At 34.3% G+C, this 26,245-nt stretch overlaps 1 protein-coding gene across 5 annotated transcripts in view; it reads left to right on the forward strand.

Moving 5' to 3' along the window:
- CSMD3 (CUB and Sushi multiple domains 3) overlaps window positions 1-26,245 on the forward strand; it is a 1,234,985-nt gene that overhangs the window by 1,203,057 nt on the left and 5,683 nt on the right. For all 5 annotated transcript variants that reach the window (XM_050802135.1, XM_050802136.1, XM_050802137.1 and 2 more), the window contains 7 exons: window positions 6,741-6,852; window positions 9,660-9,839; window positions 12,477-12,542; window positions 17,156-17,314; window positions 20,016-20,128; window positions 22,906-22,993; window positions 25,974-26,109. In XM_050802135.1, the coding sequence (XP_050658092.1) occupies window positions 6,741-6,852; window positions 9,660-9,839; window positions 12,477-12,542; window positions 17,156-17,314; window positions 20,016-20,128; window positions 22,906-22,993; window positions 25,974-26,109 (854 nt within the window). The remainder of the gene's footprint in view (window positions 1-6,740; window positions 6,853-9,659; window positions 9,840-12,476; window positions 12,543-17,155; window positions 17,315-20,015; window positions 20,129-22,905; window positions 22,994-25,973; window positions 26,110-26,245) is intronic.

The raw sequence follows: 26,245 nt of genomic DNA on the forward strand, positions 1-26,245 counted from the left end.
ATGGTGGGAAATTACTGAAAAATAACCATAACCCTTTACTATACAACACATAGCTGAATTGTTATATTAGAATTCTTTAGCATGCCCAGTCATATGTGGCTGACTTTCTTATTCTCTCTTTTTCCAGTTTCGATTTTAGGTAGAGATTCAGCAACTTTTCAGTTACAAAGGATCCAAGGGGAGCCAAAGTGCATACTGATTCCAAACAGAAATAGCCAATTCACACATTACCCAATTGCCCTGTGTTGCCGGGTTTTGTAAATTGTGCTATTCTGTGTGAAATTCAGTGTGAACCTGAAGACCATCCATTTCTAAAGGAAGGGCTCATCTGAAGGGCCATATTTTGTTGCTAAAAATAGTTTCCATTTATCTACAGTTCAGGCACAGTATGAACATTGATTTTATAGCATTTCCAATTCTTCTGATTTCCTTCAGTCCTGTTCGGATAATACAAAAGTGTAAAAATGAGTCTGTCTCCATTATATTGGTGTTTTTAGAGAACTTTAGATTAATATCTCCATAAAAGTTTTTATCAGTTGGTCCAAATCCTGAAAAATGGGCAACTAGCTGCACAGCACTAGTCCTCATCATATGTACAAAGAAACTGAAACAGAATGTGACTTGCTTTGTTCGCAGAGCAAGTTGGTGACATATTCTAACAGAATACAAAATTGTGATGTTAGTGTCTGTGTACTAAATCAGGCTGATTTTCTAAAGAATTTCTAAAGTTTTTTTTTTTAGTAAATATTATTTGAGATAATGGAGATGAGAATGATTAACATGGAGTTTAAAACAGTCATCCAACAAAATGAAGAGAATCACTAACTCTGCATTCTAAGGATTGTATTATAATCATTGAAAAATGCTGTAACAAAGTTAACCTAACCCTGAATTTATGTTATTTGGGCTAATAAACAGGTATTAAATCATTATATTCTACATGAATAAATATGAATAGACTAGATTTCAAATATGGTAAAGTCTAATTATATACAATTATATAACTCTATTAAAATTAAATATATTTTGTGTCTTACATTAGGGAGATTGGCTTTTTTACATGCATATGGCAGATATGAATGTATATATATACACATACATACTGAATTTGTTAACTTAATCTGTATAGATCTAACACAATAAATAGTTATATAATTCTAATTAGTACTAATTTATTGGTGAATTCCAAATGAATATGGTTTTATATGCAAAAGGTATCTCGAGCCATTGAGAAAAACGATTGCTTACAAGTGACAAAAAAAAGCTATTTGGAGCTACTTAAAGCCTAAAGGCATTACTGTGCAGGTATGTCCAGGCTCCCAAAGAAAGAATCCAGGTGAGACTCATCAAGCCCAGAATGTAGGCACTGGCTGCAAGTACTCAGTTTTTATACTACTTTCTGTTTATCCACCTCATAGTTTCTCTCTGCAGATTGGCCATATGGCCAAGAGTGAATCATTTCTATTTACATCTCAGCCACCTACAGAAAGTGATCATCTCAATCTCAATTACAAATTTCCAAGGAGAATCAGAATGTCCCAACTTTTGTATTCATGTTGGTTGGATTAGATGACCAGTAGTGAGTTATGATGCAAAATCACAGCTGTTAGGAAGACCATTTTGGGGAAGAGCAAGAGAAAGTTATGAACTACAGAGGCACTTAGATCATTTTCTTAATTTTATCTTTAATGCATTCATTTGTTCACTCTCTTTTTCTATATAGATTTATATAGTAGATTTTGGGACATCAATAATTATTAACATACAAAAATATATCACTCATTGCTAGAAATGATGAAAACTCTATCATTGAAAAAAGTATTCAACATAATTTGTCTTTTTATTAAAATATTGTAAATTGGAATAATTTTGGCTAAAAACAGATTGGTGGTGAAGAGAATAGCTGTCAAAATAATTGATGCAACATCAGGGTTTATTATGAAGTAAATGACAAGCACACATGCACACTGCTGTACCGCTCGTTAAACTGTGCTCTGGGCAATGGAAACTACATTATTTGGATTTAAGGCTTGTTATGTAAAGTTATTATAAATATGAAATGTTTTTAATCTGGTTCTTTAGATATTTAGCCTCAAGATATTTAACCATAAAATATTTAACCCTACCAAGCTAACCGTAGTGATTATATATGGTATATATACTAATTTAAGTTTGTAATTGAAATTAGTATCCCAGTATATTGAATGAGGTAAATATATGTTTCATAGTGTTTTATTACCTTAAATGATAAACACAGTGACATTAATTCTGAAAGTAAAAAAATTATTTTCAATTAAAATCTTCTTGTTTTGAATATAAAGAATAATAATTAAACTTTTCTTAAATCAGGAAGCCCAGAACCAAAGTTGATGCTCAGTCAGCAAAAATTACTTGCATCTTAAGTGCATCTGTTATACCTTCATTTTTATGATGTTGCCTTTCTGTGACAATTTTATTTATTTTAATTTACAAATATCTTTTATTAAAAGCTACCTCAATTTTTCTTGAGTAAAATGTTTTGTATAAATACATAATGAAAAACATAAATTTATTTTTTTAAAATGTATATATTGCAGAGGAAGCATATACGTTTTTGAGACCTTAATTATATATAAATTTTGAAAGTTCCTAAGAACCATGCTGGATACTCCAGTTAAACAAACATGTGATATAAGAAGTCAGATTCAAATAAATGCATTGATAAAAATTCTAGCATGCCAAGTGTCATTTGCCATGAAATCTCATGGAAGGGAAAAATAGAGCTTATTGAGAATGTTCCAAATGTATACAAAATGTCTATTAATCCTATTATTTGTTATATAAATTTTATGATTTAGGGACTAAGATATAACATTTAAAATAGGAGAATAAGGTGTTAAATAACATAAGTGATATTTACTAATTAGACATGTCTTAAAAGTCTATAATGCATTTATACACAGCATGGTACTTTAAATCAATTTAAAGTGATTTTTATTTAAACATTGGTTGCAATTAAAACTTGATACAGATTTTTTTAAATTCTTGTTATAAAAACTTTCAATATTAATTTTTAAAATGTTGTATATGTAAATAACACTTTTTATTAGTAAATAATGGTGAAAAATTGTACATAAGTTATTTTTCCAAGAATTTTTTTGAATTTGATAATATAAATTTTTAGAATTTTGTTATCTATTTTTCTACAAATAGCAAATTATACTATGCATGTTGGAAGTCGTTCAGTCAGAAGGATATATCAAATTGGAAAAGGATAGAGAACTATGTAAAATACACTATTAAGTGGGTTCATCACTGAAAAAAATATTTATTAATGCACTGATATTTAGAGAAAATTTTGTTGATTTGACTATAACAAATTCTGGATAAACAATTTAATCAATTATTAAATCTGTATAAATCTTTGTTAGATATTAGGTATAAGTATTTGTGAATTTGACAAAAATCTTAATTAGATGTGTTGGTGATACACAGAAAAATCTTAAAACAGATTTTATTTTAATTCTATAACATTTGGTTAATATTTAAAGCAGTTGTTATAATGACTTCAAAAAGCTTACAGCATTGAGGAAAAATGTCTTACAAGTAAAAACAAAATGTATATAGTCCAACATATTTCTTACACCTGACCAATATAAAGGTTTAATGAAATAAACCGAATATACCCTTCAAAGAACAAACAAACAGAATGATTTAACCTTATCTAAAGTATAGAGGTGATATCATTGCACTTTAAGAACCAATAGATGTTAAATATTCTAAAGTTAAATAATCAAGTAGTTTTATATTATTTAGTCCCCATTCCTTCCATTGCTCCAACATTTTCAAGTCACATTTGTAAGCTCAAGGTGCACAAGGATGAGTACACACAGTCTCTGGCCTAGAAAGGCTAACATTTTGATATGTTGGTCAGCTGGAATAAATGATTTCTTAGGCTAGGCAATAACACCGATAACAATGAAAAGCATTAAGGAAGCACACAAAAGAGATGGTTTTTCTAATTTCTTGCTGCAGAGAAGGCTTTCTACAGATGGTGGCTGAGCTAATTCTTTTAGTGTAAGAGCTAGGAGAGGAAAGTTGGGAGAGGCATTCCACGCAGTAGGAACAGCATGAAAATAGGCATACATTTCAGGATACAGAAGTTCAATGTTAATTGAACAGAATTTGAGTAAAGTAAGCTATGAATGATGATGCTAGAGAGATGGTCAGTGGCCAGTTTATGGAGGCCTTTGTAATGTTAGCACAATGTAACTTTATCCTAATGGGTGAATAATAAGGTCAAACTTTCGTGTTGCATAGATCACTCTGACTTCAGTGTAGAAAACAAATATAGTGGGTCATGAATTGAGAAATGGAGACAAGTTAGAAGATTATTCTAATTGTCTATGGCTGTAGCTCTCAAAGTGTAGCGCCTAACTGACAGCAGCAGTTTCACCTGGGAACTTGTTGGAAATATAGATTCATGGACCTACCCCAGATCCACTGAGTATGAAACTCTGGTGGGGGGCACTCAGCTATTGGTGTTTTCATAAAGTCCTTTTGGTGACTGTGATGTCTGCTAAAGTGAGAGCCAAAGCCTATGGAAAAGATATTGTGGAGAAAAACTGGATGTAAAGTGGGGAAAAAAGGAAGATGATACTTTGAAAAGGATTTGGAAGGTAAAATTTCCAGTTGTGGGGTGAAGTGAATGAAGGGAAAATTTATTAGTGACAAGTGACACTATTAACTGGGATCTAACCTTAAGAAGAATTACTGGATTGATAGAGATGATGGGTTTTGTAGAACTGGTTTGACTGAAAATTAGAACTGCAAACTGTATATTACATAATCTAGTCCACACTGAAAAATGAAAACCTGTACCACCATTTTGCACAACTTCAGAAAGAATGTGAATGGCATGCTCTGGAGCACAAGTCAGGGGACTCTGGTTATACGGAATAAAATGCAAATGGTGCTTCTTGGAGTCAATCAGTGTAACAGCCTAGAGAAAACGGGGCATCCGGGGATAAGAGATCTTCTAGAGGTGAAGGTGAGGGTCCATGGAAGACACAGCATGAGCTAACATGAAGAAAAAAGGTTGTTGCCAGAGAAAGAATTTTGGAATTTAATATTTCTGGCCTAGTATAGTTCTGGGCAATAATAACAATATGAAAAATGGTGGAATTCAGAGTCTGAAGTTTCAAATGGAATCTTAGTATCAAATTATATCATCTTAAGCTTAGCTTCTTACTGTCCTATCAAGTGGCAGTAGGAATTAAGGGGAAGGCAGAAAACAGGATCTGAGTGATAAGTCCTAAAACTGTGATTGAGCCTTCTCAGACTACAATTGCTGGAGAAGTCCAAAGTGGCAGACCCTAAATATCCCTTATCTCATCCTCCACTGTTAATCATTCAATAAATCATGTTGATTTTTTTCTTGTAATTATTTTGAGGAAATGACTTTTTTTCCTAGGCTTACTGCCACAAGTTTGTACAGTTTTTATCCACTCCAATGTAAAATGGCAGTGCCAGCCTCATAATTAGAATTACTACTATTAATTCTTCTAAATACCGTAGCCTGCTATTTGAGACCCTTCAGAAACTAATTCTTACTTATCTCTCCAATCGAGTCATCATGCCTGTAATTTATTTAAAACTTGAGTGTCATCCTAGGGTGGAGTGGAGTATATATTCTATTTAATTTAATCCTTGAAACAGATTTCAATACAAATAATATTATCATTGTTATTTATAAATGAGACATTAGGCCTCAAAGAGGAGATAGGAGATATGACTTATTCAAGTAAAGTGAGATCCAGAATTAAAACTACATGTACATTACTGTGGTGATTTGTTTTCTTATTTACTATATACCCCTGCTTCCCACTTACCCAAACCTCTACCTGCCCTGCTCACTTTGTAAACAATAAATGCCAATCAATCTAATATACTATCTTTTCCCCTAAAGCAAATGATATATATTTTAACCAACATACATTTTTCATCATGTTATTATCTTTTCTGCTTTTCTATAAGGCATTTTCAAACTTTAGTGTTTATTACCACCACCCAATGGGCTTGTTAAAACAGATTTCTGGTTTTTCTACCCTAAGAGTTTCTGATTCTGTGTGTCTGGGGGCCTCAGAATTGACATTTTTAACAAATTTCTAGGAGATGTTGATATTACCGGCCTAGAGACTACACTTTGAAAGCCATTATCCTAGATATTCTCCTAATTTCTATACCCTTAAAAGCTAGTGCAAACAGTATATATTCCATTGTATATTTCTGCTGTCACCACCACCTTCAGTAACCACCTTTGTCTCTAATCTCATATTGCATTTTTCACTTCAATATTTGTTTGTTTCTTATGTGGTTAGCTATATTTATTTTCATATCTATTTTTATCAAGCTTCATTTATTTATCTTTAATCATCTCTCTATCTTGTATTCATGTGTAGCTTGTTGGATTTTTTGGTGTCTTAAATATTTTCTTCAAATTCTGATGGCAAAAAAACTTGGTATCTGTATATGTACTAAGGACCCAACTATTTGATGATGATATGTAAACAAAGTCAGGATTTTATTTTTTTAGCTTTGAATTTTTCCCATTTTATTTTAAATCAGATTTCAATTCTTTTTTTCTTCCAACTCCACCATACAGAATTTCACTTGATAGCATTTTCTCACTCAAGCCGTATTTGTTGCCATATTTGAAGTTGTAGTTGAACATTTTTTTTTCTCTCTTTTATCTGCTATAGGTAGGAAGTGTTGTACAGTTCCATTGCAAAAAAGGACACCTTCTCCAAGGCTCTACAACACGCACCTGCCTCCCTGATCTTACATGGAGTGGAATTCAGCCTGAATGCATACGTAAGTATTATGGATAAGAAATAATGCTATCATGGGTAAGAATTTATATGCATTGTTTTCTCCCAAGTATACAAATAAATTTACATCTATAGGTGTATCAAATTGACTTTTAGATTAAAAATCATATTTTATGTATGTAATTTTATTACTGTATCATAAACCCATGGCCATTGGGAAGCACTCTCTAAGTAAGTCAGAAAGCACAAGGCACAATTTTGTTCTTTTTGTAAAGACCTTATGTTTATTTCTATATTTAGCCAACTGGTAATTTTAGGTGATGATTAGTTTAGGTTTTAGTTTATAGATCTGCACCTATCAGTCTGAAGTAATCTAAAATACCCAAGATGCCAATCTAACAGCTTCTAATTTTCTTTTTTTTTTCTTTTTTTTTTTGAGGCGGAGTCTCGCTCTGGCTCTGTCGCAGGCTGGGGTGGGTGGCCGGATCTCAGCTCACTGCAAGCTCCGCCTCCCGGGTTCACGCCATTCTGCTGCCTCAGCCTCCTGAGGAGCTGGGGCTACAGGCGCCGGCCACCTCGCCTGGCTAGTTTTTTGTATTTTTTAGTAGAGACGGGGTTTCACCGTGTCAGCCAGGATGGTCTCGATCTCCTGACCTCGTGATCCGCCCGTCTCGGCCTCCCAAAGTGCTGGGATTACAGGTTTGAGCCACCGCGCCCGGCCACAGTTTCTAATTTTCAAAAATCCCTTGTGAAAATATTATCTGAGAATCTGGGGAAACTAAAACATATATGAAAGGAAATATTCATGGGCACTTGGCCACAAATTTGAAAACAATTTTCGAATTTCCTTTATATGTTCTCTGATCCTAAGTGGAGAGCACTTCCTATACAGATTAAATAAGAACAAAGCCCAGGGTCACTAAATAACTTTTGCTGACATACAATTAGAAATGAATTCCAGCTGGTCAGCTATTTGGCTTTTCTTTCTCTCCAGATGTCTTTTTAAAAAATCTACTCCCTTATCTTTTGAATTGTGTTTCTTGGTGAAAAATGGAAAAAAAGTAAGCTGGGGTGGAAACATTTATTAGGATGGTGTCTAGCTTTTAGGATTTGCTGAAGCCTACACAAGCCCAGTGAATTTACTCTATCCCTGTTCAGAACCATCCAAATGATTGTGGGGGCACCTAGGGACCAGCGGCTTACTTTAAAGCAGGAGAACACTCCACAGAGATTCCATGTTATGTGCCTTGTTGGCTTATATTTAAATGTGGAAAATTCCTTAAAAGAGAATTCCTCAGAACGTGTACCTTAAAACAGCTGTGTGGGCTCTAACTAGGAGTTTCATAGTAAACCATGGTTCTTTGATGTCCTCCAGTTGGGATATGATAGTTTAAATAAAGTTAAACAGCGTCTGTTACTGCAAAGCATCTCAAAGTTTCTAACATGTCCACAACATAGGGCTTAAGAAGGCAGTAGAGACAGACTGTAGTTTTCCTAATCAATACTTACTGCAGGAGGATTACATTTCACTAACTGAATTATAGTAAATATAAACCATTTAGGCCAGGCACGGTGTCTCAGGCCTATAATCCCAGCACTTTGGGAGGCCGAGGTGGGCAGATCACTTGAGGTCAGGAGTTCGAGACCAGCTGGGTCAGCATAGTGAACCCCCATCTCTATTAAAAACACAAAAAATTAGCTGAGTGTGGTGGCAGGTGCCTGTAGTCCCAGCTACTCGGGAGTCTGAGGCAGGAGAATCGTTTGAACCCAGGAGGTGGAGGCTGCATTGAACTGAGATTGTGACACTGTACTCCAGCCTGGGCAGCAGAGTGAAACTCCATCTCAAAAACAACAAAAACAAAAACAAAAAGTCATTTAACACAATGTTTAGCCCATGGAGTAAAAAAATGTCAGCTATTATTTATACCGTTATGGACTGCCATTAAGAAACAAATGAAAAGTATTGGTTTCTAAAATTTATCCACAGAACACTTTTTTCAGAGATCACTTTTATAGATCTCTTCTTTATGGTACTTTCATAATGAAGTTATGCTGGCTAGCTTAACACAATAGGAATTTATTTAAAAATGCTATCTGTTTTAGGGGAAAAGTTTCTTGTAGCATTTATCTCTGACTGAGAAAGTAATGGTCTTTAGAAGACATAAGACCGATGAAATAAGGAGAAGATACGGTGTAATCAAGGTAGAGAATAAGGAGTGGAAGGAAACATGGAGAAAAGGAGATAATTAGGTGAATAAAATGATACTTCTAGTGTACGGATCCAAATATGTCCTGAAAATTCCATATGTAAAACAATTATTAAAATGTACTTTTATTAGGAAGTATTAATACCCAAGCAATATAATTAGCTGTGGTTTTATTTAACCATAGAAAATAGATTTTTAATTTAAAATAAATATAATAAATTTAAAATTCATAAAATAATATTTTCTGAACTCATATAGAAAACCTGAGCTTGACAAACATTAAAAGGTATCTTACCTTCATAGATCCTTTGAAATGCTGAAGTTTGTTGTGACTCTCTAGAATGTGTGACTATCTAAAATGGTAAAGCATACATTTGTGAGTTTAGTTATTGACAATGTGTTTTTTTTCTCATTTTATTTAACATCTACTAGTATTCCACAAATGGTGGATTAGGAAATGCTAAAGTATGAAATCAATAAGTATATTTGCATTGAAACATTTTTGTGATTTATTAGAATAATTATTCAAAGATATATGTATATAAAGATATTGAAGTATGTCTAAAATGTATTGTGACTCCTGTCTCAAAATTTTCTTAACATATCTATAGAAAATTTACATTGTTGTCTTTTTTAAATATAGCCCACAGCTGTAAACAGCCAGAAACTCCTGCTCATGCAAATGTAGTAGGGATGGACCTTCCATCTCATGGATATACACTGATTTATACCTGTCAGCCTGGCTTCTTCCTAGCAGGTGGAACAGAACATAGAGTGTGTAGATCCGATAACACCTGGACTGGAAAAGTTCCTGTTTGTGAAGGTAAGTTTTCTCTATAGAATCTTTTTAACACAAGAGATTGTACTATTGCCTTCCTTGGCTCTAGACAAAAACTCAACTCAAATTAGCATAGGAACAAGGGAAATTTGTTGATTAACTCCAAGTCTAGGAGTAATGTAAGCACTTCTGGATCCAGAGATATATAAATTTTATGAATCTATTCAAAGCTTTTTTCCCATGCAAATGTTACTTCTTGCCTTTATTCTATCTTCAAGTTTTCTCTTCAAGGTAGGTATATTATTTTTCTAGGGCTTTCATAACAAAGTACCATAAGCTGGCTAGCTTAACACGATAGGAATTTATTCTTTTGCAATTCTAAAGTCCAGAAGTCCAAAATTAAGGTGTCAGCAGGGCCTTGTGCCCTCTGTGAGCTCTAAGCAGAAACCATTCCTTGCCTCTTCCGATTTTCTTATAGCTTCTGACAATCCTGGGTTTTCATTGACTCCTCACCTTACTCCAATTTCTACCCCATTTCAACATGGCCTTCTTTTCTGTGTATCTTTGTGTGGCCTCTCCTCTTCTTATAAGGATACCAGTTCTTGTATTTAGGGCCCATCCTAAATTCAGGATTATTTTATCCCAAGATCTCTAGTTAATTACATTTGCAAAGGCCTTCGTTCCAAATAAGGTCATAGAGATACCAGGTGAACATAAATTATGTGGGTACACTCTTCATTAGAGTAGGGAAAATTGCTACCATAATGCCTAGGTTACTCTGCCAGAGTAACCCTAGTAGAAAGAGTCCTTCCCAAAGTTTGGTCAGGAAAGCACTATCTGGGATTCTGTTTGCCACAATTTTGAATGAAGCCCATCACCAAATCCATTACTCAGCCTGGATTCTATGGTACTAATATTTGGACCAGATGTGGGTGAAGTGTCCACCCTATTGCTGCTCGGTCAGGACAATTTCCATTTAGAAAAGGGTTATATTGCCAGAAGAAGGAGTAAAGGAAGTGTTTCCAGTGTTTTTGGTAAGGTCATCAACAAAATCCATTTCCTTATATCCAAATAATCCTATTTGTAAAGCCTTCTAATTTTTTATCTAATGCAGCTGTCGTAAATGACGATTACTTTCTTTTATTTGAAGTGTTTTCATTCTCTTTACCAGAACATTCCTCTGCTATTATTCTTTCTATTTTTCTTTTTCTTTTCTTTTTTTTTTTTTTTAAATGATTGAAATCCCTGTAGTAGGAGAAGACCTTATTCTTTGGTTTGTTTGCTTGTCATTATCTGCTTCCACTCTCCTGTCCTCCTATCTACCCCTCTTCAACTAGAATATAATCTCATAAAAGACTTTACTCAAAGTTTTTACAACTGTAATTTTAACACAAATCAGTACCTTACATGTGAAAAGCATTCAATAAATATTTGTTGAATGAGTAAATGTTTTACTTCCTCCTAATTCTGGGTATCCATTCTCTATTTCCTTTATAAACTGATTGTTTTCTACTTGTGATTTTCTAAAGATGCAGTGCTCAGCCATCTCTTGTTTTCATCTTGTATTCACTTTTAGGTGATGTCATTCAAGCCAATGGCTTCAATAGCAGTCCTTATGTAGATTACTTACAAATTAATATTTCTAGCTTATTTATCTTATTTTAGCTTCACTCTTACATATTCAGTTGTTTGCTTGATATCTCTACTGGAATTCTTCAGTGGCATTTCAATACTCAATACATGCAAAACTAAACTCATCAATTTCTTTTCTCCCTATAGTTTCCCTTTGGTATTCCCTACCTCAGTGATATTACCATCCTATAGTTACACAAGAGATCTAGTAAATTCCTTTGATATTTTCCTATCCTTCTGAATCACCACAATTTCAATAGCTTTAACATCTCTTCCCCTTTTTGATTTATTGTCACTACTACCATACTCTAACTCAGCATTATCTCTACTGGGACTACTGCAGTATCTCTTAACTTCTCTAGCCATATCTGTACTTGCTCCTTTCCAAAGTTTTCTTTATTTCACAACCAGAGCAATGTTTGCCCAAATCACATCCTTTTACAGTCTTTTAAGACATTACATTGTTCTTAGGATACCTTGTTTACAAGGCATTCATGTCATGGCTCCTATAATATTCCAGTCACTTCTACATCCTACATGATTTATTTAGTTTTGGACTACTTTTGGTTTTGGTTTAAAACCTTGAAGATTTTACCTTTGAGTCTATCCAATTTCTAATGACATCTTTAATTATCTCAACAAACTTTGATTTTTAAATGTAAACCCTACCCAAATAGTTTTTGCCTTCTGTCAACAAGAACGACCCTCAACTCTCAGCTTCCATGTTGGAGGCAACTGTCTCCACTTTGGTTTATGCCTTTAAAATAAGAAATAACATCCCAAGATGATAAAGCAACACAAATCTGCCCCTTGTGCCAATAGACTGTAATGGGAATAATTACTGAAATCAACAGTTACATAATGAGTATTGAGTAGGGTACTGAGATGTTGTGATGAATGGAATATTTTAGAGAAAACTATCTACGTGAAATGTCAGATAATAAAATGGACAGTGCATCACGTTGTGTGTGTGTGTGTGTGTGTGTGTGCGCACATGTGTATGTAATTAATTACATCAACTTTTGTAAACACCTTTATTTCTTTTCATAGCTGGTTCTAAAATATTGGTGAAAGATCCCAGACCTGCACTGGGAACACCCAGCCCAAAGCTAAGTGGTTAGTAATGTCATTTGTTTTTCTAGAATTCATTATTTCTAAAAATGGTCTACTGTTTTCTTGGCATAGTAGCTGTGTATTTAAAAAACATATTTAAGTATAAAAACTATGACTGTCTTGAATTTGATAATTCACAAGATGTTGAATTTAAAGCAATGTAATACAGTGACATGTTAGTATTACAAAAGTATTGTTCATAGTTCTGTCTGCTAAAAATATTGAAATTTTCCTTGAAGAGTATCTGTAAATGACTATAGCATAATGACAATACTTTCATTTAAAATATAAAAATAAAAATAAGGTCTTATTTAAAATTTTTAAATGTATATGTTTTAAAAAGGATTCAAATACACTTGGTATGAGAATAAAGATCAGTAACTTCTAGGACTTGACCAGTTTATTTTCACTTATTTGATTTAAAAAGCCAACTAGAAAACCTAGTACAATCAATACAAACATAAACTTTAAAGCCCTACAATCTTGATGTAATTCCCATCTTATACACTCTCTTACATGTGACCTTGGAAAAAATTATTTTATATATCTGAGTCTCCATATATTTTCTATACAAAATAAATAATAATTAAATAATTATATAATAAGCTTCATGCAAATGAAGTGCAAAGTGCTTAGCCCATAGAAATGGCTCAATATATGAGTTGCTTTGTATTAGTCTGTTTTCACACTCCAGATAAAGACATACCCAAGATTAGGCAATTTAAAAAGAAAGAGGTTTAAGTGGACTCAGTTCCACGTGACTAGGGAAGCCTCACAATCATGGAGGAAGGCAAGTAGGAGCAAGTCCTGTCTTACTTGGATGGGGGCAGGCAAAGAGATAATGAGGAAGATGCAAAAGCAGAAACCCCTGATAAAACCACCAGATCTTGTGAGACTTATCTACTACCACGAGAACAGTATCCATGATTCAATTCTCTCCCACCAGATTCCTCCCACAACATGTGGGAATTATGAGAGTACAATTCAAGTTGAGATTTGGGTCTGACACAGAGCCGGACCATATCATTCTTACTCAGTATTTGTATTTTTTATGTGATACTATTAAAAAGCTGCCAGTAAAATAAGAGCTTAATATCTTATCTTAACCTTGGAAACAGATTTCTCTCAGTTGTATTGGGCCAAGAACTACATTAGGATCTAATTTTAGTTGGGTTTAGAAGTGCTCCATGTACATACTATAAAACTGGAGGGACCATAAAGTTCTGCGATTTACACTGATACATTCAACACTTATTGAAAACATGCAGAATGCCATTGAGGAAATCAAAGAATACATAAAAGTAAGGCAGAGTTTGTTTGCAACAGAGTCGGAAAACCATAATTGTTCATCAATGCCCCCAATTTTCTAAGGGCAAGCTTGATTTGGGACCAGCTGGAAGCTCTGAATAGTAGCTCCAGCACATCAAATCTGTAAAGAACTGCTCATATATTAAATAATAAATAAAATTAAACAAATTTTAAAACAAAGTTAGTCTTCATAGCTCATATCTGACCAGGATGCAATTAAAGTTCAATAAGAAAATATGTAATTTAAAAAAATTCATGTATGTTTGGAAATTCAGAGCACAATTAGTACTAATAATTTGTGAATTAAAGAAGACATTAACACAAAATATATTAGAATTTAATTATTTTGAAAAATTTAAGTATCAAAGCTTGAGGGCTATTAGAAAAGGAAAGTTAAGAGGGAAATTTGTGCCTTAAATCCTTACATTATTGGCCGGGAGCGGTGGCTCATGCCTGTAATCCCAACACTTTGGGAGGCAGAGGCGGGCGGATCACGAGGTCAGGAGATCGAGACCATCCTGGCTAATATGGTGAAACCCCGTCTCTACTAAAAATACAAAAAAAAAAAAAAAAATTAGCCGGGCGCATTGGCGGGCGCCTGTAGTCCCAGCTACTCGGGAGGCTGAGGCAGGAGAATGGTGTGAACCCGGGAGGCGGAGCTTGCAGTGAGCGAAGATCATGCCACTGCCCTCCAGCCTGGGTGACAGAGCGAGACTCCGTCTCAAAAAAAAAAAAAAAAAAAAAAAAAATTCCTTACATTATTGAAGAAAAAAGCCTCATAATTAATTAGTTGTGTCCCTTTAAGAGAACATTAAGACTATAACAGTAACAGGGCAGAAATCATATAATAATAAAAACAAGCAACCACCCAAAACAATAGAAGAATCTCAACAGAACCAAATGCCATTCTTTTTAGAAACAAAGTTGCAAAATTTCTGGTAAAAATAATATAATAAAGAAAATGTGAGCATAACTACATAGATTAATGAAATTCAAAACATATTAAGGGAAAACTGTCAACTATCAACATTTAAAAACATTTACACAAAACAGACAAATTACTAGAACACTACATCTTACTAGAACTAATAAAAGAATATGTGAATAATTTTATAACAAATAAAGAACTGGTTAAAATTATTTCCACAAAGAAAATGAGGTCTATGTGGCTCTACTGGTAAGTTTCACCACATTTTAAAGGAACAGAATGGATCTTTCAAGTTTTATAAAATCTCTTCTAGACAATCAAATTCATTCTCTAGGCTCAACATATCTCTAATAACTCGGATAAAGATATTATAAAGGCGAAAAAATTCCGGTCCATTTGACTCAGGATTATAGATGAGAAAATCTTACATAAAATCTTAGCAAATCAAATTCAACATTGTAGTAATGATAATCCACGTGAAAAGGAAAACTTCAGCTAAATTAAATTTAAAGGAGTTTAATTGACCAATGAACAATTTGTGAATCAAGCAGACCCCAGAATCACAGCAGATTCAGAGAGACTCCAGGGTGCCTCGTGGTCAGAACAAATTTTTAGACAAAGAAAAGGAAGTGTACAGAAATCAGAAGGGAGGGACAGAAACAACTGGATTGCTTACAGTTCTGTGTTTGCCTTATTTGAACACATTTTGAACACTCATCAGTGTATGAATAGTGGAAGTACAGCTGCTGGGATTGGCCAAGGCTCAGCTATTGTTTCAGGTGCATATTCCTAAATTAGGTTTTCAATCTTGTGTGCCTATTAAGTTAGGTTGCAGTTCATCTACAAGGACTCAAATATAGAACTATGGAGTCCTTCTCAGGCCATATTTAGTTTAGTTTAACACCCACAAGAACCAATTTGGATTCATCATAGCTATGCAGGGATATTTTAGTTTTAAATAATCCTTAAAAGTAATGTATCACATTAAGAGATTAGTGCAAAAAATTATAATTGCAATATTTGCAAATAAAGTATTTGATAAAATTTGACACCTGTTTATAATTTTTAAAAAGTCTTAATAAATTCTAAATCTTAGTAAAATTATTTATAAAAATTATATGGCAAATAGCATGTTATGTGAGAAAACCTTCAGCAGTATTTCATTTAAAATCATGAATAAGACACAGTGATTACATTACTCCAAAGTAATAAGAATGGAAGCTGGCAATGGTATCAAAGTAAGGAGCTATATTGCTTATAAATTATCATGGAAATAAAAAGTTATTACTGAAATATTCAGTAGAAACTCAACTCTTAGGGTATTTTTATGCTGATCCGCCACAGTAGTTTTGCTTTCTTGGTTTAATAGAATTCAGGGAATACACAGCTTGTAACAGAAATCCCTGTGATCTGACTGGTAAGAAGTATGATACATGCATATATCAGATGAAAAATCATCGATAACTTGTTAGACAAATTAAAAAAGGACTTTTTTCCTAAATCCACTTCATTCACTCATTCATCTAAAGAAGCCTGGGCCCCTTGAATACCTGATTTCTAGGGATGCGCTATGCTGTGAGGTATAGGATTAATGCAGCTTCTCTTAGCTGCTGCCCAGAAGCTGTGTAGACTTTGACATAACTAATTTATATAACTCTAAATTACATAAATAATTTATATAAATACAATAAGTCTTTTTGGCTAGTATCTAAAATAGTGTTTTTTCTTTAGATGAAAATTTTATGAGCTTTAGAATGTTCTTTGATTCTACCACACTATATCTCTCACCCTGGAGAGTCCAATAATACTAGTGACAATTTCTAAAAATACCTGTATACTTCAAAGCTGTCAATATGATAGAGCCCTGTTCTTCTTCAGGACCATCTGTTATTAGAAGAACTAAACTCAGTATTCTATGAGGGGGAACACGGAAGCACTGTCTGGTGATAATTTTGCAGGACCTTTCTGCAAAGGCGGAATTTAACTCTTTGCTATTCCTCTTAAAAATCTATTCCCACTGCTAGAAAAAAAAGCAGGCCTCTTGGGACTTGTGTATAGTTTTACTGCCATGGTGCTGTGTAATTATTTTATTTTCCTTCAGAAAGAAATATATTGTATAAAAGACCAAATATAAGTGAAGTTTATAATTACCTGGGTTCTAAAAATAAACCTAATGTCTTTAACTGGTGTTTTCTAGATTATTACAATGTTGATTTATTCTAAAAAATGGAAACACTTTTATATGAAGAATTAATTTTGTAACACATTCAACATTATTGTATATTTAGCAATACATCATTATTCAATAAACTAATACTCTAATGCTTATATTTATATGGCATTGTACAATTAATGTGTAGTATATTTAATCTATTCACAGTTCCCGATGATGTATTTGCCCAAAATTATATATGGAAAGGCTCTTACAATTTCAAAGGAAGGAAACAACCCATGACCTTGACGGTTACTAGTTTCAATGCTTCCACTGGGAGAGTTAACGCAACACTGAGCAATAGCAACATGGAGCTGCTACTTTCAGGTATCGCAATACAAACAGCAATGAAATATACCTTCATGCCTTTATTTCTATTATGATTTCATCATTTTTATTAACACTTTTTATGTGGTGAAATGATTATTTTGATACATTTGCTTTTGATGACATTCATATTCACTCAGAACCAAGGTTTTCTGGTTTTTGGATTGATGAATGAATATTACTAAAGAAATATAAAACTAGTTTTAAAATAAGTTCCTTCAATAATTTTTGGTAGCTAGAATTAGATGTCATATATTAGATCATAACTTTTAATTTAGGTATGAATACAACTAAATCTTTCTCTATTCTCATAAAACCACAGAGAACAAATCAGTGATTTCTCAACTATTCTGTGGCCACAAAACTATTTCTTCAAATGACCATGTTTAGATGGATATCCAGTATTTAAGACAAATAAAGATAGAGCTATACTTGTTTAAATAGGCATAAGGGAACCAAAGCCTGGTCAATCTCCTTAAGTTTCTGTTTTCTCTGTCCAGTACACACATCTCTCATTATCTTTGATTGCACTGGTTTTCCTAACACTCAGATATTCTCTCAAAAGTCACCTCCTCAAGCAATACTCCCAGTGAGCTGACCTAAAGGAACCTTTGTATTAAAAATGCTGTCAGACATATTCTTAGTTTTAGGCAGCCTTACCTTGTTTTTTTCTTTTCAATATTTGAAATTATATTTGTTATATTTATTATTTATTATGTGTCTATATTCTAACAATATAAAATAAATTCTAAGAAAGTTCTTTGCCTTCCAACTTAATATTGTATTCCCAGAGGCTAGCAGAACATCTGAGACAAAATAGGCCTCAATAAATATTTTGAAATTAATGCGTTTGAATTATAATTGCTCTCATTTTTCAAAATGAGGCACTATGATATTTGATATTGCAAATATGAAATAGATACTGTAAAATTCTTGTCTATATATAACCCATATAAATATTAATAATAATGTAATTTGTGCTGTAAGAAATGGAAAATATAATTATATTCATTGATTTCATAAGTTTTAGAAGAAAATATATTGAGTGTCATTCTTATTATTGATTGATCCTCCATTAAACACAAAGTAAAAATATTAGAATTTAATATGTAGTATAATTTTTAAAATACATATAATTACATTATATTAATTGAAAGAAACTTTAAATGAATGAAACATTCATTTAAATACATTTCAATTGTGGCTCATGCTTTATGTAACTTTGATGTGTTAACAAAATTTTTCTTTATTTTCTATAAAAGAGCCCAAAATAAATGTATACTTATTCTAATATAGATGGACGAGTTTTCTATGTATATGGAAAGACAAATAATTAGATTAATTTGCTTTCACTTACTGTCTCCATATAAACCAATTGTAGCGATTTTTCAGCAATATTATTATCAATTACTTTTATGTCTTCCGCCTATTGATTATAATTTACCTTAGGCCACGATCTATGTCTCATTGTCTTTTCATACCCTCCATATTATGGTGCCCTATTACATAGGTGAACAATTAAGTTAGAATCAACGAATACAGTCAAGTTTTAAACAACGGTTTATCAGATATTTTTCTGAGATCCTATTTTCTATTATTTCCCTAAACATGTTTGCACTCCAGCTTATTGCTACCCTTAGAACACTTACTGTGTAAAAATCATTGTATATATTTTTGCTTCTTTTTCTTATGCCATTGCTTGTATTTATCTTCCCAAATTAAAAATCCTACTTTATTTTTAAGAACCAGTTCAAATACTTTTTTTTTTTTTTTGAGATGGGATCTTGCTCTGTCACCCAGTCTGGAGTGCAGTGGTGCCATCTCGGCTCACTACAACCTCTGGCTCCTGGGCTCAAGCCATCCTCCCACCTCAGCCTCCTGAGCAGCTGGGACTACAGATGCGTGCCACCATGGCTGGCTAATTAAATTTTTTTTTTTTTTTTTTTTAAAGATGGGGTTTTGCCGTGTTGCTTAGGCTGGTCTGGAACTCCTAAGCTCATACTTTTGGACTTAAGCGATCCGTCCGCTTTGGCTTCCAAAAGTGCTGGCATTACAGGTATGAGCCACCGTGCTTGGCCCTCCAGTGCTTTTCCTTAATAACTATTCCTTGATCCTTCCAGTGTGAAATGATCTCTCTCTGGCTTTTAATTTATCACTTTCTCTCATGTGTTTTATTTAGCTGTTTACCTTACTTATACCTCCTTATACCTCCTACTTTGTTGGAAATTATTAAAAATAGGAACAACATATATTCCTATATGCTGCTGTAACTCAAGCAGCACCTAGAATACTCTTTTTTCACAGAGTTGTCACCTAATTTATTATTAAGGAAAATATCAGGAATTTTAGCACTGGATTTGTATGCTTGAAAATTTCAGAATCTGATTGTGGGAAGAAATCATTTTGTTTTGAATATCATGGGATGATGTTATTAAGAACACTAGTGCTTAATTGTGATAGTATAGGTAATTTAAGCCCCACAATTAAGAAATAAGTTGAGGATTTCAGAAGACAGATAAATCAATGTATATTACACGATTTGCAAAGAGCATTATAGGTTAAGCCATCTTTGACTTGCCCTTGTTTTATTTCTTCTTTTATTACATATCTTTACATAATCTATTTAAGGAATGATAGATAATAAAATGAAGTATAACTATTTACAAAGTTAAGTAGACTAAAGTGTCCTTGCATTTTACAGGGGTATATAAAAGCCAGGAAGCTCGCCTAATGTTACGCATATATCTTATTAAAGTACCTGCTCATGCTTCTGTGAAAAAAATGAAGGAAGAAAATTGGGCAATGGATGGCTTTGTAAGTATAGTTATTTCAACATCTGCTGCTGATTTTAATGATAAATTTATAGCTTGTTCAGGAAACGAGAGTTTTCTAAATTTAGCTAATTATGAATACATACACATACATGTATATTAGTAAATATAAATATTTACTATTCTAAAGTACAAGCCTAGGAATGCTGGATTCTGATATGCTTTGCTTACTTTTTTCGTGTGTGTATGGTGTGGGGAGTGGGTGTATGCGTGTGTGTGTGGGGGGTGTATGTGTGTGTGGGAGGGGTATGGGTGGATGTGGGTGTGTGTATGTGTGTGTGTGCTGATCTGCATTTAGTTTTTCACTGATTTCATCAAATATATTCCATCTACAGTCAGCACTATGATAAATGAATCTGGATAAAATATAATTCAATCTTTGGAACACTACTACTTAAGGAATATGCAACATATTTAGAAAGTACATCAGAAAATTAAATATTCCTGTTATATTGAAGCATGAATTTAGGCTATTTTATAAAGTCCACGAAAAGGAACTTATGTGAGCTGCTTCCTGTGGGGAGACAGTTACTGTAGCTTCACCATGGAGTCACTTCTTCTATTAAGTGATTTATGTGAGTGGAGTTTTAAGATTGACAGTGGAAAACACAAGGGCCAGGAGTCTTTGCTGAAGAGTCAGCATGAGAGATCTGACTGTGTCCTCTCAAGTGCCAAGCCTTTTTTTTGTAAGGAAAACTTAATGGTAAAGAAGATACTGTAGTGGGTCATAGGCTACTATGTAGTAGCCTTCAATAAGTTTCAATAAGCCTTCAATAAGTTCAAGAAACCTACTATCTAGTAGGCTTCAATAAGTTTGGTTCCTGAGGAAAAAAAGCGTTCATCCTATTTCTGCATTCTGTATTCATGGAGTTGGGAACTAACTCAAATCTTCAATGCACTCAGATTGTTTAATTGTATTATTTTATGTAGGAAACAAAGTGAATTGATTCATTAAGGTATTAGAGTTTGAGCTTCTCCTTAGAAGTACTTTATTTTTTAAGGTGGCCACACCCAGAGTATAATGTCTGATAATAAAGAATAAATCACTTGTTGTGAAATGTCAGACTTCCAGGGGTGGTTTGGTATCCTTTGCTTTTTAGAGTGAGGATTCAAGATTTTTACAACTTTTATAATAACATTCATGACTTAGGTAACTAATTGCCATTAATTAACACAAACTTCAGGATACATCACTTTACTACTTAGTAGTAGGAATTGCTGAAATGTAACATTTCCTATTTTACTTATGAGATCAAATTACATTATGCATAGAAAGTACCTTTTAAATGTAATATTTTATACAAATGCAAGGCGCATGTAGTATTTAGCATTGGCAACATTAGACATAGCCATGAAGCCTCTGGGTCAAACAATAATAAGTATGTAGTTATTTGTCATTTGTAATGGGTTAGCTGTGGAGGCACTACTTGAGGCTGTGGTATTAAGTCCAGGTCTTCATGTCTCATCATCTCATTTTGGCGCAGCGCCTGAAAGGGCACTTGCTGCCTAGAGCGTGTACTTCTCTTGTCAGAAGTCCAAAACTCTTAGAGGAGCAAGTAGTTCTGAAATAAGCTGGGATTCTGAAATAAGCTCAAATCCATTGACTTATGCCTTTTTCTTGCAGCTCAATGTAGACATAAGTCACTTATCCTACAATTCACCCACTTAAAAATGTGCAATTCAGTGGTGTTTAGTATATGCACACATATATGTATGCATATATCATCATAGCTGATTTTAAAATACTTTCTTTTTTGGGGGCGGGGAAGAGTCTAACTCTGTTGCCCAGGCTGGAGTGCACTGGCATGATCTCGGCTCACTACAACCTCCACCTCCCAGGTTCAAGCGATTCTCCTGCCTCAGCCTCCTGAGTAGCTGGGATTACAGGCACACACCACCACCTCTGGCTAATTTTTGTAATTTTAGTAGAGATGGGGGTTTCACCATGTTGGCTAGGCTGCTCTCAAACTCCTGACCTCAAGTGATTCGCCCGCCTTGGCCTCCCAAAGTGTTGGAATTACAGGCATGAGCCACCTCTCCCAGACTAGAGTACTTTCTTCATGTTATAAAGAAACTCCACAGCCTTTAGCTATCAATCCCTGCCTTACATTCTCAAACCAGCTCTAAGTAACCACTAATCTATTTTCTGTCTGTATAGATTTCCCTGTTCTGACTTTCATATGAATGGAATCATATAATATGTGGCCTTTTGTGGCTGGCTTCTTCCACTTGGTGTGATGGAAAGTATGGCTCTTAAGGCCTAGGCTTGCAACTGAACTATTGTCAATCCCAACCCCATGCTCCAGAGGCCCAAGCAAGTCACAGGACCAAGCCCCAATTCAATGAGATAGGGAGTAAACTCTTCTCATGAAGATTGGGGGAGCGGGGTGTGGAACTGTAATAGAATTTACAAAATACAGTATTTTTATGTTTTAATTTTTAAATGATCATTGTATTTCATCATGTCATTGCTTTTTATTGACAGCAGATGTCTTAACCTCTAAGAAATCTATAACTATATCATACATTAATAACCAATCTCTTTTTTGTATATCATAATTATTTCAAATTAGAAAATTTACTTTTGCTTTTAATGATGGAAAATTTGCACAACGTGCTATGTTTTGCAAAGGAGGAAAATATAGAAGAAAGGAACTTGTGATAATATTCATTTCAGAAAAAAATTGTGTATTTATTAAGGCTGGGAAAACATAGCTATGACCAGTATTCAAATATATTTGGTTCTTTAAATATTTTTAGGTTTCTGCGGAGCCTGATGGAGCTACTTACGTATTTCAAGGATTTATTCAAGGCAAAGATTATGGACAATTTGGCCTACAAAGACTGGGTAATTTATTCATTTTGATTTTCATGAACTTCTGTTATTATTCCAGACATCATAAAAAAAAAAGACTGTGGATTCTGTACATTAGGCACACTTACTACATTGTAAATTCTGCACTGCCAGGACTATGCATTGTTTCTTTGAAAACCCTTTTAAATAATGACAGTCTTCAAAATATCGGATCTTTATGTACCAACTCTGTACAGTGTTTAGGTTTTCATGATATTTCTAATAAATATGACAAACTGACTTGCCTTTAAGCACATAAAAAGGAGAAAAAGTGATATAGATAAAAAAAGAAAATATTAAACTGTAAATTATGTTATCATATCTCATGAGAACTGTGCTACTTTTCTTCAGTTTGAATATTGTCACAGTTTTCACTCCTCTGAAAATGCAGTGACACTTTCAGAAACTCATACGGTCTGGAACGAGAAAATAACTTTGAGGAATGGGCCCCTTTTGGGGACTTGGTGCTCTTCAAATATGTAAATTTTCTGCAATGGGAAGCAAAGAACTTTGTCATTTTTATTTCCAACTCTTCTATATATATGTAAACCTTTAATGGTCTTGCAAGAATGTGTTTATACACATAGCTTTTGGTGTATAATTATCCTAAGGTCTACTGTCTCCCATTATTTATACTGTGACTGGGATACACTAAGAATAAATTCAGGCTCTAAAAATTATTATTTGACATTTATCTTTTAAGAAATTAACTTTTTTTTTGATACAGAGTCATGCTCTTATCACCCAGGCTGGAGTGCAATGGCGCAGTCTTGGCTCACTGCAACCTCTGCCTCCCTGATTCAAGGGGATCTCCTGTTTCAGCCTCCCAAGTTGCTGGGATTACAGGTCACCATGCACACCACCATGGCAGCTGGAATTAGCCACCATGACTGGCTATGTATTTTTAGTAGAGACAGGGTTTCACCATGTTGGCCAGGTGGGTCTCAAACTCTGGACGTCAGGTGATCTGCCCTCTGGCCTCTCAAAGTGCTGGAATTACAGGCATGAGCTACCACGCCTGGCCAAAAATGAACTTTTTTAAAATTTTGAACTTTTACATAGCTGTACTACGTCACAGGAAAAATAAGGTGAAAACTAAGATATTAATTTTCCTTAACCTTGACAAAGGTGAGGTTTAGTTAAATGTAACTGTTTATCAAAAAGATAAATTAGCTTTCTCTACATGAAAAATAATAAGGTGCCATTTACATCACATCCTGCCTGTGTTCGTCTTAAAAACAGGATGAAACACTCATTAACATAGTGCATTTACACAGTTGTGTAATTTAGTGCTGAATATTTTCATGTAATATTCTCCAAAGTGTCTCAAACACTACAAGTCTGAAGCAGAACCCATAACAAAGGAACTACTTCCTTTTGAGAAAGAACTGCTAGCTATTTCCTTTTCCCTCATTCCTGTGCAAATGTGTCGATAAACACAGCTTTTCTCATTTCCTAACTCTGCGGATGCCATCAGCATTTACTGAGCTTCAAGTAGAATACTTGTAATCCTGTGTCTTTTTGCCTCTTACATCGACCTAAACAAGTTCTGTTAATTTTCATTAAGAAATCTTCCTCAAATCTATTGTCCCATGCACTTCCTAGCTTCCTAGTGCTCTAGTTTAAATTTTAATTCCTTTTTTTTTTTAATCTCGATTGTCACTACAATTTTCTAACTACACCTGATTCCAGTTTGTATTCCCTGAAGTCCATCCTACTACAATCATGTTCTAAACCTCATGTCATATCACTGGGTCTTTTGTTTCTAAACACCTTCAGTTGTTCCTCACGGAGGTGGATAGTAACTCGGGCCAGGCGCCATCGCTCATGCCTGTAATCCCAACACTTTGGGAAGCTAAGGCAAGTGGAACTCAAGAAGCTAACTTGAGTTCAGGAGTTCAAGATCAGCATGGGCAACATGGTGAAACTCCATGTCTACAAAAAATACAAAAGTTATGGCCGGGCGCGGTGGCTCAAGCCTGTAATCCCAGCACTTTGGGAGGCCGAGACGGGCGGATCACGAGGTTAGGAGATCGAGACCATCCTGGCTAACACGGTGAAACCCCGTCTCTATTAAGAAATACAAAAAACTAGCCAGGCGAGGTGGCGGGCGCCTGTAGTCCCAGCTACTCGGGAGGCTGAGGCCGGAGAATGGCGTAAACCCGGGAGGCAGAGCTTGCAGTGACCTGAGATCCGGCCACTGCACTCCAGCCTGGATGACAGAGCGAGACTCCGTCTCAAAAAAAAAAAAAAAAAAAAAAAAAAAAAAGTTAGCCAGGTGTGATTGCATGTGCCTGCAGTCCCAGCTACTTGGGAGGCTGAGACAGGAAGATCGCTTGAGCGAGGGAGGTGGAGGCTGCAGTCAGCCATGACCACTCCAATGCACTGCAGCCTGGGTGACAAAGTGAGACGGTTTCTCAAGAAAAAAAAAAAAGAAAAAAAGAAAAAAAAGTTTGGATTCGTCAGAATGATATTTATTCCCTTTTATAGTCTAGCCATAGTTTATTGTTTTAATCTCCCACTCCTATCTCATGTCAGTGCTTGTCACATCCACTACCTAAGTCACTTACCTTCCCACTTCTAGGCTTATGATGATTTTTCAAGTCAATGTTGTATATCCTCCAGAATTACTTCTTTCCTTTCTAAAACACATTGACAGTTAATTCATGCTTGATATATACACTTATTAGTATCTCCATACGTCTTCCCACTGTTGTATAAACTCCTTAGTTCAGGGACTCTGCTTATTTTTCAGTCTCTACCCTTTCCTGGAAAAACATATCTTCTACATAAAAGGCATTGTCCAAACATATGTGAAAATGAGTTGAAGGAGTTTCATGAATTATTTTTGTTTACTATGTGATTTCCAGGTAGATATCTTGAGAATGGAAGAAATTAATTGATTCATGGGAGTAGAAATTAATTATGATAAAAGAGTTGATTTTGTATTTATAATTTATTTTTTATTTTGTAGGACTGAATATGTCAGAAGGTTTAAATACTTCAAATCAACCTCATGGTACAAATAGTAGTTCTGTGGCCATTGCTATTCTTGTGCCTTTTTTTGCACTTATATTTGCAGGATTTGGATTTTATCTTTATAAACAAAGGTAAGCTCATTGATTTTTAGCTACAAAATGTTTCCCAAATCTATTTTTCATATTATTTCTGCTGCTGTAGCTCAAATCTTAATTTCAGATTTTTTTCTGTGTTGTTGAAATCTCTGTGTGCTAACTATTGCTATAG

The sequence above is a fragment of the Macaca thibetana genome, chromosome 8 (genome assembly GCF_024542745.1).
Source record: "Macaca thibetana thibetana isolate TM-01 chromosome 8, ASM2454274v1, whole genome shotgun sequence".
Classification (NCBI taxonomy): Eukaryota; Metazoa; Chordata; class Mammalia; order Primates; family Cercopithecidae; genus Macaca; species Macaca thibetana.